General features: G+C 41.9%; 1 protein-coding gene across 1 annotated transcript in view; it reads left to right on the top strand.

Annotated features, from left to right (window-relative positions):
- atf7ip (activating transcription factor 7 interacting protein) overlaps positions 1–12,347 on the top strand; it is a 28,738-nt gene extending 16,391 nt beyond the window's left edge. The window contains exons 2-13 of the mRNA XM_084466131.1: positions 1,009–1,497; positions 2,280–2,763; positions 3,014–3,192; positions 3,299–3,436; positions 3,545–3,616; positions 3,701–3,852; positions 5,626–5,693; positions 9,824–10,414; positions 10,632–10,733; positions 10,821–10,892; positions 11,122–11,201; positions 11,445–12,347. Of these exons, the coding sequence (XP_084322257.1) occupies positions 1,015–1,497; positions 2,280–2,763; positions 3,014–3,192; positions 3,299–3,436; positions 3,545–3,616; positions 3,701–3,852; positions 5,626–5,693; positions 9,824–10,414; positions 10,632–10,733; positions 10,821–10,892; positions 11,122–11,201; positions 11,445–11,891 (2,868 nt within the window). The 5' untranslated portion in view covers positions 1,009–1,014 and the 3' untranslated portion in view covers positions 11,892–12,347. The remainder of the gene's footprint in view (positions 1–1,008; positions 1,498–2,279; positions 2,764–3,013; positions 3,193–3,298; positions 3,437–3,544; positions 3,617–3,700; positions 3,853–5,625; positions 5,694–9,823; positions 10,415–10,631; positions 10,734–10,820; positions 10,893–11,121; positions 11,202–11,444) is intronic.
- The last annotated feature ends 6,078 nt before the right edge of the window (positions 12,348–18,425 follow it).

Raw genomic sequence — 18,425 nt, 5'->3', positions numbered from 1 at the left:
GTGTTGCTAAGAGACAAGATATGCACTGTACTTCTGTTCCATTGCACTGTCCACTATTAATGGTGTTGCTATCTGACTGTACTGTTAGTAAATGTGGTTATTCATGGTTTGGTTGGAGGGAACAAGGAAAAAACATTTATTCTTTTCAATGTCTTATTGTTTTGCTGCTCTAACATTTAAGTGCTTTTGATACATGGGGCTATTGATTAAAAGTCAAATTTCCAAAACATGGTCCAGTTGAAGAAATTACAAAGTTGATCATTGGGAATTAAATGAGGTCCGTTTGTGCAAAGTATGCAGAAAAGTCTTTGCGTTAAATTTTTATCTGGCATTTGTTGCTGCCATTGGAATGTATACAGCCAGCTCTGAAGAGGTGAGACTGGTTGTGCATGGCATAGAGGAGCCATTTTAGCTTCCTGCAATCATTTTCAGGCGAAGTTACTGAATGGAAATGGTGGGGGAGCTGGGAAGTCTGCATGTTGAATTGTGTGCATTAATGCTGCAGTGTTGACACGGCATACTAGGACATTATGCCCAATCTGTTTTTGGCACACGTCACGCCCACAGCCTTAAAACTGAAACTGAACCACCCCATGCTGATTTTATTAACCTTAATGAATGTAACAAATATTATCACAACTACTGTTAGTAGATAAAGCCAGGAATCTACTTGTTGGAGCATAATTGATACCCTTAATACATGCAATTTTAATTAGAAAAAAAATGGATGGTTCTGATTATTTTATTTATATATTCTATTTTTTTAATTATTTTGATTAAAATACCTGTAATAGGAGATACCTTTACCAAGTTTTCAGGATAAATTATGCAAACCACAGAAACAGAGCTCCTTCTAGCCCACAACAGTGATGGGACACTACAGTGACCTCCAGTGTTTCTTCCAAAGCAGTGCTTTCGCACCTCTCCATTTTAGACTCGGATTAAGGTCGATTGTTCTTAAAGGCAAAGTTTACAACTAAAAACCTATTTCTTGTTCTCCCTGTCCAGGTAAAAATGGAAGTCGCTGTTGCAGAGGAGAAGAAGAAAATTTTCCGTGCCAGGAAAACCATGAAGATCAGTGATCGGCAGCAACTTGAGACACTTCACAGCACCTTGTTGTCGAGTGGGGCTACCCTGTCAAATCCTTCTCCACCTCCTATGCTGAATGGAAGGCACAAGGAGGACGGGCATAAAACGCTGGATAAGGAACGCCACGACACATCCGACTCCCAGGCTATGTCGCCGGCCTCCCCAGCGTCCTGCGGATCCCCCACACCTTCGCTGTCCCTCAACTTGTCCCCCTCCCCTCCTATTTGTGAGGCGATCACTTTCCCCACGTCCCCATTCGGTTCTCTGAACTTTGAACTTGGCAAGAGCACTGACGGAGTCGTGCAAGGCTCTCCATCCAATGACAGCTCGGCGGCGACTCCAACGCAGACCAAGGCAGGCAATGACGTGAAGGCCGCCAAAACGGATACCATGACTGAAAACAAAAAGGTACCTTTTAACATGGTTGACTTTGTTTATCTAAGTGTCAGTTTCTGGGATTTTCATTTCGATCTCTTTAGCGACACCTTTGGTGGTAGGTGGTACTTTTCCCGAGAGATACAAACATTTGTCGCAACAGACCCCCTGTCCATAAGACTCATAGTACTGGCAAATGCAAGGGCTTTCATCATTGGGCAATAGGCTCAATCCCCATTGTATTCAGAGATGGATGACAGTCTTTAAGATTGCCACTTATACTTAACCTGACTCTCGCCAGATGAATTTCGTTCCGCCTAGCTCCACTCATCCATTTGGGATCGCTCCATTGAAGAGGTGCTTTAGAAGGCTGGGCCTTATCAAAAATCCTTGCATATGATTGGATAGACCACTTGTCCGTCATCTTTATTGACGTGCTACTTCAACCACTCACATCGAAACCAACCCGTGACGCTTGCTTCCTCGATGCGAGCCGCCATTGTTGTCTGAATCAAAGCAGTCGCTTCTCCGCTACGTCACATCTATAAAAATCCCGCCCGGCGGTCCTGATTGGCTCTACCATTTTCTGGTAGTCCCCAAATACCTCCCAACGGGAGCGATTCCAGATGGATGAGTGGAGCTAGGTGGAACGAAATTCATCTGGCGAGAGTCAGGTTAACTTATACTCTTGATTGTAACCAACAACCTTATTTGATTAATGTGGTAGGATTTTGGTTATGTTCATTTTTTTATTTTATTTTTTCTTATAACGTTAGCTTCAAGTGTCTTGTTTAACTTTGCGTTCTCTACTTCAGGATGAAAAAACTACAGCAGAGCTACCAGCCACAGACTCTTTGAAAGAGTCTGGCAAAAATTCAGTGTTGAATTCTTCGCCTCCCACCCCTCTGCCCGTCAAAAAAGTGGAGAAAGACGGCCGTTCAGAGTCGGGCAGCACACAGGACATGGAAGTGGTTGGTGACACTACGAAAGCGAAAAACTCCACAGCCAAAACGAAAAATGACAAACCCTCTTCACCCAAACCCTCCCCATCTCCATCCACCTCTACGACTCCGATGAAGCACCAGGAAATCAAAGCTCTGGAACCAAAAGAGGAGAAGAAGGTGCCAGTAAAAAGTAAACAAAAGGACAAAGACGAGGTCATTAAGGAAATTAAAGAGGAGGGTAAGAAAGGGGCTACAAAGGTGGAGAAGATGGATGTTGACTTGAAGAAGGAAAAGAAGGATGCTGCAAAGACCCAAAAGTCGTTACGTCCGTCCTCCACCCCTCCAACAGAGACAGGTAAGGGGATTGGGATGGGTAAAATAGCTGGTTGTTTAATCAATGGTAACAATGGTATTGAGTAGATTTTATATATGTATGTATTTTATACAATAAATGATCTGAAACTAGTATTTCTTTGTTCTCCTGTCTGTTATAAATAAGTGTACGGCGTACGTGTATGATATAGAACATAGTTGCATGTGCAGTTGTTATTTTTCCTTGATTTAATTAACCTATTATTTTTGTGGCGCTTACTTTGTTGTCACAGACGTGCAGGAGAAGAGCACCACCGTCGGTCTGAAGCGAGCGTTGTCCGAGGGTGAAGAGAAGGAGAAAGAGAAGGTCGAGAGGGATGGGAAACGGCCCAAGATCGATGGAGTGGAACTAGAAGCTCAACTGGAGCTAAAGATCACTGCGAAAGCTGGCAGTCGCCTTAAACTTGAAAAGGTTTGTACGGCCCACTGTGGCTGCCCGGTTGTCTCTTTATTGCAGGATGTGTGCAAAATTAGTAATAGGATTTATTGTTAACCACGATCACCTTTTGTTTTGCTAGGTGGTGCAGCAGTTGGTTGAGGATCGGTTGAGAGTCTTGCAGCAAACTGTTTTTGACCAGAACTTACAAGAACTGAAGGAGAGAGTATTAAAGATCGACTCTGCCACCAAACACCAATCCACACTAAACACACTTCAAGTAAGTGGGTTGTTGATGGATTGATCTTTTCGACATTGAAACTCAAATAAATAGAATGTGGTTTTAGAAGAAAAAAAATCATGAGCATCTCTTCTCTTTTCGCTTCAGGCCAAGATATCCCGGCTTACTAAGAAGTTTGGCGAGGCCAACCAGGCCTTGGAGAACAAAAGAAAACAGGAGGCAAGTTATAATCATGGTCTTTTCACACAAAAGTAGTTTCCTCTTAAGTCCTGTGTTCTCACTATGAACCCCTGGGCTCTACAGGTTATTGCTGCGGCAACTGCTGCCGCCACGGCAACTGCGGCCACCAGTGCAACTACGGCCACCAGTGCAACTGCCGCCGCTGCTATGGCAGTCCAAACGGCTGCTGCTGTTGCCAGGGCTCCGGGACCCTCAGGTTCTCCTTCAATCTCACGGTGAGTCCAATGGCATGCAACCTCCTTGCATCAAACAGTTTTAACAGAAGGTCTTTGTATCACTGGCGATCAAGTCATAGTTAAGATATAGAGTTTAGATCTCGGGCATGAATTAATCAAAAATTATGTCCACATGTCAAACTTATTTGTATGTATCCGATTCTAATTAATTGATCATGCTAAGTATATTCCTTACAAAATATGATGTGCTCTTTTTTCATTTGTTGGTATTTTGTATGCATCTTGCCAATGGGTTTTTGTATGAACGTGACAATACCGGCCTGAAGCCCGTATTACACTCGGAGACATTGCCACTGCATATATTTAACATTGTCATGGATTACTATCTGTAATCCCTTGTGACTGGAAAACTGAAATCTAATGGAGACAGAATAAAGACTGCAAACCTTCCATCTCCCAAAACCATACTTTTGGAGAACAAGATTTCACGTTGCTTTTACCCTTTGAGGACCTACCTCCTTTTTCCGTCCTATTATTTACCAAAATTTTGAAATTGACACACACTCTTCGGTCTTTTTTTTTTTTTTTTTGCCATCTGCATTGTAACCCCTGAGTGGGTGTGGGTCCAGGGTCTTGTGACGTTCTACAATTTGAAGCCTGAGAGCACTACCTCAGGCAATGCAGAGTGTAGTAAAAACTGCACCTCTCCTCCCCAACAGCCTGCTCCGTCGGCACTCAGAGGAGTCCCAGCCCGGGACCCCCAGAGAGGGACTAGCGCCTTCTGGTGGCAAGACTTCCACACTGACACTCAAGATGAAGAAGAAGAAATTGATGATGAGGATGCGGGAAAAGAAGGCGATGAAGATGCAGGAGAGGAAAGCCACCATGGCGCAGGAGCAAAAAGGGTTGATGCTGAAGCAGAAGGCAAAGACGCAAGAGAAGAAGGAAGGATATGGCGGAGGAGGGGACAATGGTCCACAGAACACTGGGTTGGCTGACCGCTTGGCAAATTTCAGCGAGGGCGATTGCAGAGCGGATGTCAAACTTCGACCTATCAGCTCTCAATGTGAGAAATTGGTCTTCAAACTTTGCAGAGGAAGCTGGCCAACGCCTCGGGCCGACCGCTATGCCTCCTATATTTTCCGGAACTTGGTCCACTATGAAACATACTGTGACTGGGTGTTAAAAGTCAACTATATTGGCGTATTGGGCAAGGACGCACTGCCCAGGAACTTGAGGAAGACGTTGAGGACTTACATAGAGAAACGCTTTAAAGAGTTGACGTGTGACCACTGGCGAGAGATTCGAGATTCTATTAATGAATTACTGAGAGTAGAGAGGAGACCAGAGTTTTTTCAGACCACTGAAGAAAAGATCCCTTCAAAATATACCGAAAGTACCCTGACATGACCTCTTGACCTTTTTTTGTTGTTTTAAGAAGGGCTAAGCTGTATTGGACCAGTTGTAATGTTGTAAAAACATTAAAATGATTGTCTTTATTTTATCATGCACCATGCGCCTCTCCAATGTTCTGTTATTAAATAAAGCTTACTTAAATGTAGCTCTCTGTAATCTCAAATGATTTGTGATCATTATTTCATTTTTTGTAAAACCCAATGCAGCCCTTGCACATTGCCATGTACTTGACAGAAGTATGCCTATAATGGATACACAACCAAGTGTTCACCAAAGATTGCCAAGGAGGGAAATGTTATGTGTTGAGAGTGGACACATCTTATCACCTTAATATCAATGCTTTTAAGGAGCCTTCTGTTGTGCAAATTACTAAGTTTAAGCCATCTGTTCAAACAGGGTAGTCCGGACGTCCATGGAGATAAAGCAGACAATGGCAGGCCCTGCTTCCGCTACTTCTACTACTGGTGAGTAGCATAGACTGAAATATGCCATTGATCAGTTTCCGGTATTTACTCATGGAAGAGCTTTAAAAGTAAATTGACCAAAGACTTGGATGATATTGGCAAACTCTATAACAATATTTCAACCAGATTTCTTATAAAGCATTCACTGATCTAAAGATATATTGGCAAAATAGTTCAGCACAACAAATCTGCATGCCCAGTAGGGCAAAGCCCCAGGAGCGACTATGGAAAGGCCAGAGCACTCGCAACGTATTCCACGGTTTTGCCATGGATTTCCTCCATCAGTTGCCCTGTTGGTGGTGGTAGTTGTTTGCTATGCTCTTTATTATTACAACCATGGATATTCAAAATTCTATAGACTAGTTGTCTAGAGAATTTCGAAACTTTATAGAGAGAACAGTACCAATAGTGTGTAAAGAGATCCATTCTCTAGGCAGCGACAGACTTGGCAAATAGCAGAAGAGCCAGTCCGACTGTGGGCTGGTCTGGCAGGCCCCAATAATACAATCTGAAAATTAACAAAAATGTTAGTGAAAAGTAATTCAAAAGTGTCTTGGCCACATTATCGACCAGCCCACTTCCCCCCCTCTCTTCCAAAGTGAAGTGGTCGGAGTTTATCAATTCAAAAGAACTGCGGTCTAGCAGACAGTAAACATGGGGGATTAATAGCATTGCGGTTATAATCATAACAAACCTTAAATAGGGCTTCAAAAAAAGACTATTCTGGGGCCCTCTGAATTTAAATAGGCGAACCATACTGACATTCAGTGAACTTACACAAACAGATGCCTAAATTAAATTACGTAGGTTACTTTGCCCGCTCCCACATCCATGAATTAGATATTTTTTCCCCAAAAAACACCACCACCACCAATGCCGTTAATAATGCATTGGGAAAGTATCAGAAAAGAGCACTGATGAAATTACACTAATGTGTCTGTGAGGTTAGACAAGAATGTCATTATTATATGGGTTTTATTTCAGGCAGATGCACAGCTAGGTGTGTCTGTGTATTGTTTGTGTGTTGGAACAATGACTTGTTCTTTCTTGCTGCTGCTTTGAATCTCGTTGCTTTGATGGGCAGTGTGGTAGCTGTGAGACTGGGGCTGAACCGAGTTAAGAGAGGCAGTTCTAGAGAGGCGCTCAGCAAAGTGTTCTGATAAAAGTGAGTGGGCTGTTCGGCCAATCAGAACATGCAAGACCAATGCTTTCCGCTTATAATAGTATTACCCATAATAACAAGCTATGTAAAAAGCATGCAGTACAGGGCTAAAATTCATAATTATATCTATAGAAAGGCTACATTAGAGATCTAGCCTTGACCTTTTTGATGATTTGACACAGCCCTATCTTGTCAGCAACATCCTTTCAATGTAGTTTAGCGAAGACATCTCAATTCGAAATACTCTGCATGCTGAATTCTTTCTTTTTTGGAATGTTTCCCGGGGACCGTCAGGTACGTAATTTTAACACAATTCAATAATAAAGTATCTATTTTATATGACATACCAATTTTACATCGTTTTCTATTGCACCTATTGGCTACTACTCATTCCCACTGTGGTCGTTTATACAAACTATCTGGGCCCTGAACAGAAATAAAAATAATTGATCATACCAATTTTGCATTTTATTCCTTGGTAAACTATGAAAGCTAGTTGGACTTGTCCGAACAAGTCCTTATAACACTTTAAAAGATGTAAAAAAAAATCGAATGCGTAGACTAGCATAGACATTTCTGAAAACCATTGTCTTTATAGATGGGTAAAAATGAATACTTGCATCGCTCCATTTCTTGTACAGTTGAAGAATGCATGTTCTGCTGCATTCCTTGCCTTGTTCACCTTGGAAAAACACTTTGTAGATGCAGTTAACTTTTCAGGAAACTTTATTGGTATTTCATTCAATTGTCCAATAATAACCATTTTTGGAGCATAATTTGAAATTGTATTCAATGACATTCGGGAGTAAATGTTTTGCTAATTAGTTGAAATCATGGCCATACAATTCTAATGGGCTGTTTTTTTTTAAGAAAAAAAAGTCTTGTTATTACGAAGATGGGAAGGAAAAAAGCCACAGCCATTATTATTGTCCTTATTGAAAGATCAGGCCTAAAAGGCTTTCTACTTCCTTAAACACTTAAGGAAATTAGTTAATCAAGTAATAATATATAATAATTAAAATAATATAAGGGAGGGAAATAATGTCTATCCCTCACAAAGTTTTGAAAGATTGTTTCACTAAATGCATTTACTGAAGTTATCAGTTAATTAAAAGTAAGAAGAGTAAATTATTGTTTTATAACACATACCAAACTATATTTTCAGTAGGATACATGCCATGTCTTTCTTGTATTTCTTTTTACAGAGCAAGTGGGATATGTTCTAAAATAAAAATCTTGTTTACCTATGTTCAAATCTAAGCACCACTTCTAACTTAATTTGGGGAATTTGGTCTTTCAAACCATGTTTTGCCTTACAGGGTGCCCACCTGCTTCAGGTATCATGTAAGCAGATGTGTCGCGGGTGACCACTATCCCTAAAAAGGCCGTCCATTTTACGAATTGCACCAGTTTTACGCCTACACCGATGGCCATAATGTCAACAGCCGAACAAATTATGAGCGACAACTGATTGCAAATCATTTGTTACCCCCACATATTATACTGTTGGTACTCCATACTAGAGTGTTATACAGTAATTCAGTTTACTGATCAATCCAGGGAGTATGTTCAGACGTCTGGAAGAAATAAATATTTGACAGCCATGTTTTACCTGCATTAAGGGACTTCTGTCGACATGCACTATTAAACAATGTCTACATGAGGCTACTGCCAAAATTGTCATTGATATTCAGCCAATTTACTCAAGGACTGACTGGAAGAGAAAGGATGCCAATTAAAACACACCATGGTCCTATTTGACATTGCATCAGGGCAATGGCACTGCAGACATGGATTGGATGACAATGTCCAGAACTGTGAACGTGAGTCTGGGGATACTGTAGATTTTCCAATAATAATTTGTCGACCTACACTGTCATAAAGACATTGAGAACTTGGATGCATATTGGGTGAAAGATGAGGAACCTTGCGAAATGTATGACACAGATGCAGCTTGAACCAATGACCACCTCAAAACACACAAAGGAATTCTACAGGACTTCAAATTTGTATTAGACCGAAGAAAAACATATTCACCAACAGAGAACCAGTGTCCATATTGTGATGTCTGATGTTTTATAGAAAAACGATTAACACACATGCCACAGTAGTATGTGGTTTGACCTATATTGAAAATGTACATTTGTGGAATGTGTTGATGTTTCAAACATATAATACTGGTATCATGCAGGTCTCCTGTATTGGCAAGAATATTGCGGTATTGTATAATGATTATGAACAATCGGTAAATATGTTGATACAATGCAAAAATGATAATAAAGAAAATACAACAACAAAAAAAAGTTCTGATCCAAGTCTTCTGTTCACTACTACCAGGTCATCATCTTGAATACATAATTTCGTTTTTGATTTCGGCAAACCAAGCATTGAAAATGAATGTCCCGTCTGCTGCCAGCAGCCACCTCAGCAGTGACCTTGAGTGAACCATAGCCAAAACTGTTACCATTGGACAACAGGCACTACGTCACAACATTCGTCCCTAGCAGTTAGGTCGACCAACCAACAAAAGCTACAGCTAATATAATGACCATCAGATGGTTGCAACGTTCGGCAACCAAAGCTTTACACCATTACGGGCAGCTTTAGCCATCAAGCCGCTGTCAAGTCGTCCAAGCTAAATAAGGATTGGAATTAAGCCCACACTGGTTTCCTGTGATTGTGGTTCAAAAAAATGCCAAATTGCTCAACTTTTCCATTAAACATTTTATCCTGTATTTTGATAAGCTATTAGGACTACTGATAATGCAGAGGACATCATCCTTTCACTTCTAAAAAGATCCAGGCTGAGCTTTTCCTTTCTGAAGGCAAAGAATTTTCCTGTGTGCTAATTTAAATATATATTTTGAAATCGTATCCAGAAAGCCACACGTGTTGCCAACCTCTTTTAAATACCTCATCAATTTGAGATTGATCTGATGACCTATATATTTTTTTCATATCTTTCCAGTTACTCCTGCCCAATCTCTGACGACCCAAGCACTGGTCCCCGCCACTTCAGTGGTCTCTGCCCACACCCCAATCCTCCAGCTGATCACCTCCAACACCAACACCCTCTCCTCCCTCACCTCGGGAAGTATGACCACTCAGAGCCCCACAGGAACCCTCCTGGTGAAGGCCACCACCGGGAGCGGCATGGTGGGCCAGGGGCAGCAGCTGCTTATCCAGCTTCCGTTGCCGTCGTTTCCGGTGTCGTCCTTCTCCGCCGTCTCTTCCCTCAACAAGGCAAAGACCACCACCCCCACCACCACGTTCATACTGAAGCCGGCCACCGCCACAGTCATGACGGCCCTGCAGAACAGTACAGGTCAAATGTCCCCGGCACAGATCTCCCTGGCACGGGCCGTCTACCAGGGCGGAGCCGGGGGTATTGGCACGCCCAATGCCGGGGTGTCGATGACCACAGCCAGAGCCCCAGCACAGCTGATGTCTGTGGCTGGAGCAGTTACATCCACCTTGAGCCTTGCCACCTCCGGACCGGCCGCCACGGGCTCCGCCGCCCCGGGACCACCACAGGGGACGTCTTTGACCTCCAAGACAGGTGGGGCTGAGTGTAGTTGATACTACATATAAAAGCCATTGGAATTGGTCTTGCGAGTCTGTTGGTAGATTTACAATAAAGAAACATGGAATAGGCAAAATGGCAAGAACAGAGTGCCATACAATGTTATTCATTTAAATGTTTATGTTCACCATAGAAGGGACCTATTGGAGGCATGCATTTTCATTTGTTGTAATTTCCACTTTCACTTTTTCAGACAATCAAACTCCAAGTGGTACTCCAACCAAGGCAGCGTTGTCCACACCACGACCTAAAGGCTCGGTCATAGACCTTACTGAGGACGATGACGATGTGCAAGGTAACCCTGAGAAACCTTTTGGATGGCTATTTCATTTCATATCATGAGAAAATGGTGGACTTCATTCTTTGTTTTGTTTCTGATCAGTGACGGGAGTTAAGAAGGCCACCGTCCCGCCCTCACCTGCTACCACACGTCCTGTGATCACCATCCCTAACAGTAAGACTTCTCCCACCATCCAATCGTGTCTGAGTGTTCACTAGCATGTGCAAATAAATGCGTGTTATTCCTTGGGTTGGTTGGTTGTATGTATGTATGTCTGTCAAAATAGTGGGGGGAAACATCAAAAGCGGCTGAGCTTATCGGTGACATAAGGAGAGCATCTCATAGCCAGACTATTTTGGGGTCTTTTGAAATCAGTTGATTAATTGATGTCATATCTGCCTAGATCCTGCATCAAGGTCATCGCCACAAAGCAATCCCATCGCTTCAAATAGTCCTCAAGTGACAGTCCATCACCCTCCAGTGGTAAGATATTTGAACTGCATTTTACATGGTTTTCAAACTCTTTTTGTTGACATTATTCAACATGCTCACAGGTGCCCCAACTTATTGTTTTCCAACACAGCCAAGGAAAGCTTCCATTTAACATTATTGGACTCATCCAATTGGATATAATCAATGATTAATCAAATCGTCATATCATAAGTCATTAAACAAATGTCGACTAGACAAGGCGAAAATATTCATGTATCATTCTTGTACTCTCAGGACCGCTCTGCAACCACGCCTACAAGCCGGCCCCCGCCCACTGTGCTACCGCCCCTCCCCATGGCCCTGCCGCCCATGGGACGCCTCTCCCTGGAGGCCACCCAGACCTCTCCCCCACAGCAGCCCCAGCTCAAGCTGGTGCCCAGCCCGACCGGCATCGTGCTGTCCTGGTGCGTGGCAGAAACGGACCGCTCGTGCGCGGCGGTCGACAGCTACCACCTGTATGCCTTCCACCAGGACAACGCCAACTCAAACAGTGCTTCCCAGCAGCATTGGAAGAAGATCGGGGAGGTGAAGGCCCTCCCACTGCCTATGGCCTGCACACTCACCCAGTTCCAGTCCGGCTCCACCTACCACTTTGCGGTGCGAGCCAAAGACATCCATGGCCGCTTTGGCTCCTTCTGTGAGCCCCAGTGTACCAATGTCATCCACTCCAACACCAGTTGAGCTTAGAAGCTATCATGGATAGAAGTGTTTTGGTGAGTGGTCATGATGACTACTTTCACTGCATCAATGGTGTTAAGAACTTGAACATTTTACCTTCCTATTACCAAAACGCAAAGGTGTTGACCATTTTTGGTATCTGCAAGTGACGGGCACCAACCTGTGAGACCATTCTGGTGGCGATGGTTATTGTGCTGCCCAGTGGATATGTTGTTTATTGCCCGTTTAGGCTGTTGTACATAACAAAATTGTTTAGCCCCTACTGAATCAGATATTTATGATGTTGACTTCTGTTCTGCTGACTCGTATGTGATTTTCCTGTTCTGGACAGTAGACGACAGAACAATCAATGTTAGAATTTGCAGAATTGCATATAAATGCAAACATGCTCAGTAGAAACTGAATGATTGTATGTTTTCTATGTTTTGTCTGGCAACCAGACTTTGACAAATACAATAAATGTTTTTTTATAAAAAGAAAGTGATTTTCTTTATACTTTATTACAATGTAATTTGACAAAAAAAACATTAGTCTACCCTTCTTTTACAGGTGACTTGTCTTTTTGCTTCTGTATGTACATTAGTAAATATGGGATGAAGTTTTCCTAAACTCTAAGGAAGTAGAGGGTGAAGGAAGGTTGTGTGGTGGATAAACCGCATTTAACACTATAACTTAAATAAGAGAGTTCGAGGAGACCGGAGCAAGAATGACAGAAGACTTTATTTTTACTCGCGAACAAGTAAGAGCAAAGCCGAGGTGGTTTGACAAAGAACTGGAGAGCTGGTCACGGGCTGCTCCTTATGTATCCCTTTCTGCCCATCAAGAATGTTTGTCTTATCTGGATCTCCTGTACATACATGTCTGAGTTATTTAAGGAGTTGGTCAGTTGTGTCCAGTTGGTCGTTTGCCCCTAGGCTAACCTCAGTTCAACCGATTCTTGATCTCTATCTCATCCTCGCCACTATAATTAAGTCTATCACCAGACTTTTCTGGCTCCACTCCAGGCCACTGTTAGAGAGGAGTGGTGACATGTCTTCTTTAAGCTTCCCTCCACCATTGTTATATTTATATAGCATATAGGCCCAATAAAAAGTGTATGTTAACATAGTAATGTAAGGTAAATTTTCTTCCATATATCCCCCCTTTGGGACTTCCCTAGTCCCAATAACATAGAACAGTAGTACTTCTTTTTTTCTCTAAACTAACAAATGTTTCCCTTTCTATTAACTAATCTATAGTGCATTCTGTCAGCCACTAGACAAGAAGTCAGCATCACATTTGGTTATCAGAAAAAACCTATCCTTAGTCAGGACTCGCAGCCTGTAAGGTTTTTCAGGGTTCTCAACCTGTTTTTAGGTAAAAAAGATGACCAAATGTGATACCTCATTCAAGTATAATGATCTCTGCAATTTGTACACACAATTTATAAGACCCGTATAATCATAAGAATACAACGTTCAACCCTCAGTCCATTCAGCGTACAATTATATCAAAAATATATACGTAAAAAGTAAGAATAATAATCTCAACTAACGTAAATATGTGTGATAACAAGATTGAATATCTTCAGCATGTATCGTGAATTAATACAGAGTAGGAACAGTAACATAAGAACAAAATCAGTAACATAAGAATACATTTGAAATCTCCTTCAGGCATATGCGGTTCTGAATGGTTCAGGCGATCTTAAACAATACTATGCAATGACAAATATAACCCTCATTGGTTGTTTTCAAGTAATAAAACCATTATCATTCAAATAGACCAGGTATATTGATTCTAGATATAGGTGCCGAACGCCTTCAATGACAGGTGGTTTTACTCGCAGTAGTTTCCGGTTGATATCGTATCTTTAATCCCTCCTCTATTTGGAAATCTGTTCTTATTGGTAGTGTCACTTAGCCTATTGCTCTTGATAGAGTTATGCCCATTTCTCAACATCTTTTCATAATTTGGTTCAGAGGATTTCCTTCCCATTTATCTTCAAAATATATGTTTAAATTATGTAAACTCAATCCTAAGTATAATAAACATTGCATTGAACATACAACGTGCTTACGGGGAGCAGCACCTTCTGTTCGTGTTTTATTTTAATTGACCTGTTTGTTATTGAATTGCTGTCTCCACTCGTCTCTGCACAATTCCCAATTGTATTTAGTATTTATTATATACAAAGCATTCTGATAATTCCTACTACATAAATAACAGTTATCTGCCTCTATCTGTTTTCCGGTGTATTCTACCCATTTATACCAACTATTTTCTTTTGCTTGTTTGAACAACTGGTCTGTTGTTTGCACTCTTACCCTAATGCGTCCAGAGGTGTCAGGTTTATACTGTTTTAGGGATCTTGTTGTTGGGAAGCGCCCAATATTTTCAAAGTTCTTATTATCTTCAGGGATGAGTGCCTTCTCTACAATAGTCTCTTCAAGGAATATTGGTGTCAATGTTAAGATTTCAGCCGCAATAGTTTCAGATATTGTGATCTTATTTATCATAATTTCGGAATTGACCATTGATTTAGCAGTTGCCAGTGTTTCTAAGTTATTCTCTGCTAGCATTGTTGTTGTCTGTTTTGTCTTACTCGGAAAGGTAGCTGCTGTATCATTTGTTTCTAGTGTGGTTATTGGCTCATTCATGATTGTTGTTCCTTCTCTGATGGAAGTTACATTAGTGATTGAAGGTTGTGTAAATTCTTTGATATTAGAAGTTTCATTAATCTCACCTGCATCTAGAGTTGAGTTTAATCTATTAGCGGTTACTAGTGGATCTTTCCCAATATCTCTAACTGGAGCTTGATCTACCTTAGCGGTGGTTATAGTTGTATTTACTATGTCATTAGCAGGGGTTTTTTCTGACTCGCTTTGTTCAGGTGTAACGACTTTACCCTGTTGGCTTTTGGTTATACAAGGGGCTTCTGCAATTAGTGTCAAATTGATTGTCATTGCTGACTATTTTAGGAAGCAAATATTTTTCCATCGTTAGTTTATACTCGCCACTGTCGTAGTCCCATGGTTTTTGTGATTCTACTGTCAAACACCATGTTGGTTCTTTTTGAATTTTCACTTCACATTGATGTTTCCCCAAAGCTAATCGACCATGCTTCTGGTGGAAAGCAACTGCGTATAGCATTACGTTACCTATCATGACAGAAAAAGTAATTTGTTCATTAACCTGGTTCAATCTTTGCGGTGGTACCTGAGCGTGAAAGACTATTCTCTCTGTCCCCTGAACTATTCCTAAATGTCTCTGGGCTGGACTTTCCTGTTTTTCTGTCACATTTCCTTCAGCTGCTTCTTGGCTGTTCCAGGTCTGTCCAGTTTCTGTAGTTTCATTCTTCCTCTGGATCTGTCCTTGCACCAGTGGAATCTGGCACAACCCATAAAGGATCAGCAGCAGGCACACCATCTTCAGCATCGTCGTGTGGCTGTTGCTCCTGGCTCGGCTGGGTCTGGTCCTGGGGTAGTTGGTCAGCTCCGGGCGTGTCTGCATCTGGCTCCTCCTCACGCTCCTCCCTCGTCCTTGGCTGGGCAGCTCTGGTGCAGTGGTTGAGGTGGTACCATGTGGCACTTCCTTCCACCTGGATAGCTGTTGGTGTTGCGTTGGTGACTTTGTATGGTCCTTCTCGCCTGGGCTGGTTCCACTTTCTCCGGAACACCCTTAGGTACACCTGGTCACCTGGCTCCACCCCTCTTGGTGGTTCCTCCTCTGGCTCTGGAACTTTGTGTTTCTCTTGGTGGAATATAAACTCATGTACAGCAGTGAGTTGTCAAACATATTGTTCTTAATCCTATTTCTAATTGCTCTAACGGAGGTCCCTTATGGGGCCTTCGAATGATAGGTGAAGGCATGGGTCGACCCGTAAGCATTTCATGCGGGGTTAGATGTGTCGTTCTGTTAGCTTGCATGCGAGAACTCATTAGTGTTAGTGGTAGTGTATCAATCCAATTCAATTTAGTGTTTGCACAGATTTTGTTAATTTTTGTCTTGAGCGTCCCATTCACTCTTTCCACCATACCTTGTGATTGAGGATGGTAGACGCAACCTAACCTTTGTTTGACATGCAAATGCTGAATCACTTGTTTGAGTGTTTTCTGAATAAACGCTGCACCATTGTCTGAGCTAATCTCAGACGGAATTCCAAACCTTGGCATGACTTCTCTAGTCAGAAACTTGATTACTGTAGCCGCGCTTTGGTCTTTTGATGGGACTGCTTCTACCCATCTGCTGAACCTGTCAATGATAACTAACATGTACCTTTTACCACCTACACTTTTAATCATGTCAACATAGTCCATGACCAAATGTCTAAATGGTCCTTCAGGTGTGGGAATGTGTCCCAACGGAGTAGTAATTGTAAGTATGGTGAATAAAAACCTTGTTTTCTAATTCTCCTCAACACCTCCCCCCTTGCGCCATGGTCAAAACCATGCGCATCAGTGATGAGTATCCCCACCAGTGCTGTAGGTGCCAGCATCACCCCACTATGGGTTCTCCATAACCCTGTGGAAGTGCGTACAGCACCCCTCTTCAACCACACATGTTTTGCTCACAGACACCAGCTTTGTCCTGCATGCGGACAACATCATCCTCATTAAATGATAAACAAACCTAACAACGCCGTTGGTGCAACCACCTTTAAGGTCCCTAACCTTAACTATCTTTGATTGAAACCAATCTATTGGGAAGGGAATTCAAAGCTAGTATATCCAAAACCAAAGGTTGATATTGGTGGGTTTACCCTCAACCGCCTTAAAACCACACTGTTCCCGAGTTTTAACCGAAAACGTCACATACCGTGAGTCTGTATATACTGTGAAAGTCTTATAAACAAAAACGCAACATGCCTCATTCTAAGTCCTGCTTCTGCTGCCTGAGCCGACATTTCTGACTCCTGTTCCTCCTCCACCTTTCACCCCACCCGGCTCTTCCTATGATGGTTGCAGCTCGTCACTTCATGATCAAGTGAGTCAGTGCTCACAGTGACTCTGCCAAGTAATCGTGACTGTGCCTGCCTTAGGTTGTCCCTGGTTTCAAGGTGGGATCTTACCCGTCGTTGGCTAACCAGCCTTCCATACTGGCTTACTGCAGGATGCCGGGCCTGGGATACAATCAGTTTCCACCCATTAGGTGGTATGGATTGCAAAGTGGAGGAATGGAAACAGATTCTTCTTCCCCAGCTACTCATGCAGCCAAGTGTTTGCGAAACAGAGACACAGCAGGGTGCTTATCCTGTGTGTGTGTGTGTGTGTGTGTGTGTGTGTGTGAGGAATAATGGGGCGAATCAAAAAGTAACTTTCTAACAGAGTTAAAAATATTGTATTATCAAATGCTAACATTTTATCAAAGCGTTCCAGCAGTGGTATTGGCATTTGAAAGGTAAACCCACTACTTCTGAATGTAAATTGAGAACCTAGCATGGAGGAACCCTTCCCAGCAGATGTAGCGCTAATCTACTAGTTACTGGTACTGTTCTTGATTCTATATTTTAATTGATGTATTTTTACTTTTTCAGTTTATTAAGCATTCCAGCATTTTGCATTCCAGTCTTATTCTTATCATACCCATATCTATTCAATTACCTTTTTTAGTGTGATTATTATTATTTTTATTTATTTATTTTAAATTTAGAAAACACTGATCACAACTTAAACTTCCTTAAATGCATGACACTTATTTTTTATTCATACTTTTTAGGTTAAATCACTTGGTTAATTGCAACACTGTCTTTAATTGTCCTTATAACCTCCTTTTGAACTTTGATGTTCATCCATGAATGATAACTGTTGTCCTAGGAAGACTAAAACTAATCAAAACTGCACCTGAAAAAGAAAAGTAATTAGGCATAATATGAATATCTGAATATATTTTATAAGTTAGTAATTGGTTGACAAGAATGTAATCATAATCAATTATAGTAAAGACCATTTCCTTGTTAGCATGTCTTCCCCCACTCTGAGTAGAGGAGTAACCTCCCTTATCTCGGCCCTGACATACACAAGTAGACAGGCTCACACTCAAACACCTGGTTCTTTCCTCCCCCACTCTTCCACCGTGGACAACATGAATTAGAAATTTGGATAACATTTTATCTTATTTATTTAGTCTAATTGTAGGTATTGTAGATTATCACCTCTAATTTTTGACATCACTTTTTAATATGATGTCCGTTATTACCGTACTCCCTCAAGAAATATTTTATTTGTGTTATCTTTTTGGTACTTAAGCCTTGTCAAGTCTGTTGAACTGTGCATTAACTCCGCCCTCCCCGAGTCCTTTTAGGGCGGGTCCTTCTGCTCAGATTGGTGAGAGAGGATTTTCCCTGAACTCTTAGAAAGAGTCCCCAGCGCTGGTTGACCCCTGGACTTCTGTGGAGGAGCGGTGTGCATGCTATGGACAACTTTAAATGCTAATTGTTCATGTTATGAAGTCTAGCTAATAACCCCTATTATCCTTGACCCATAAAGGGTCCCGCCTGTCCCCGGTTGTTGCTCCCTTGTTCTTGGTGTCCCTGGTAGCTGTTGCCGTTTGAACATA

This window comes from Micromesistius poutassou, assembly GCF_964030765.1.
Source record: "Micromesistius poutassou genome assembly, chromosome: 3".
NCBI classification, from domain to species: domain Eukaryota; kingdom Metazoa; phylum Chordata; class Actinopteri; order Gadiformes; family Gadidae; genus Micromesistius; species Micromesistius poutassou.
This window is presented reverse-complemented; position numbering and strand designations above follow the sequence as displayed.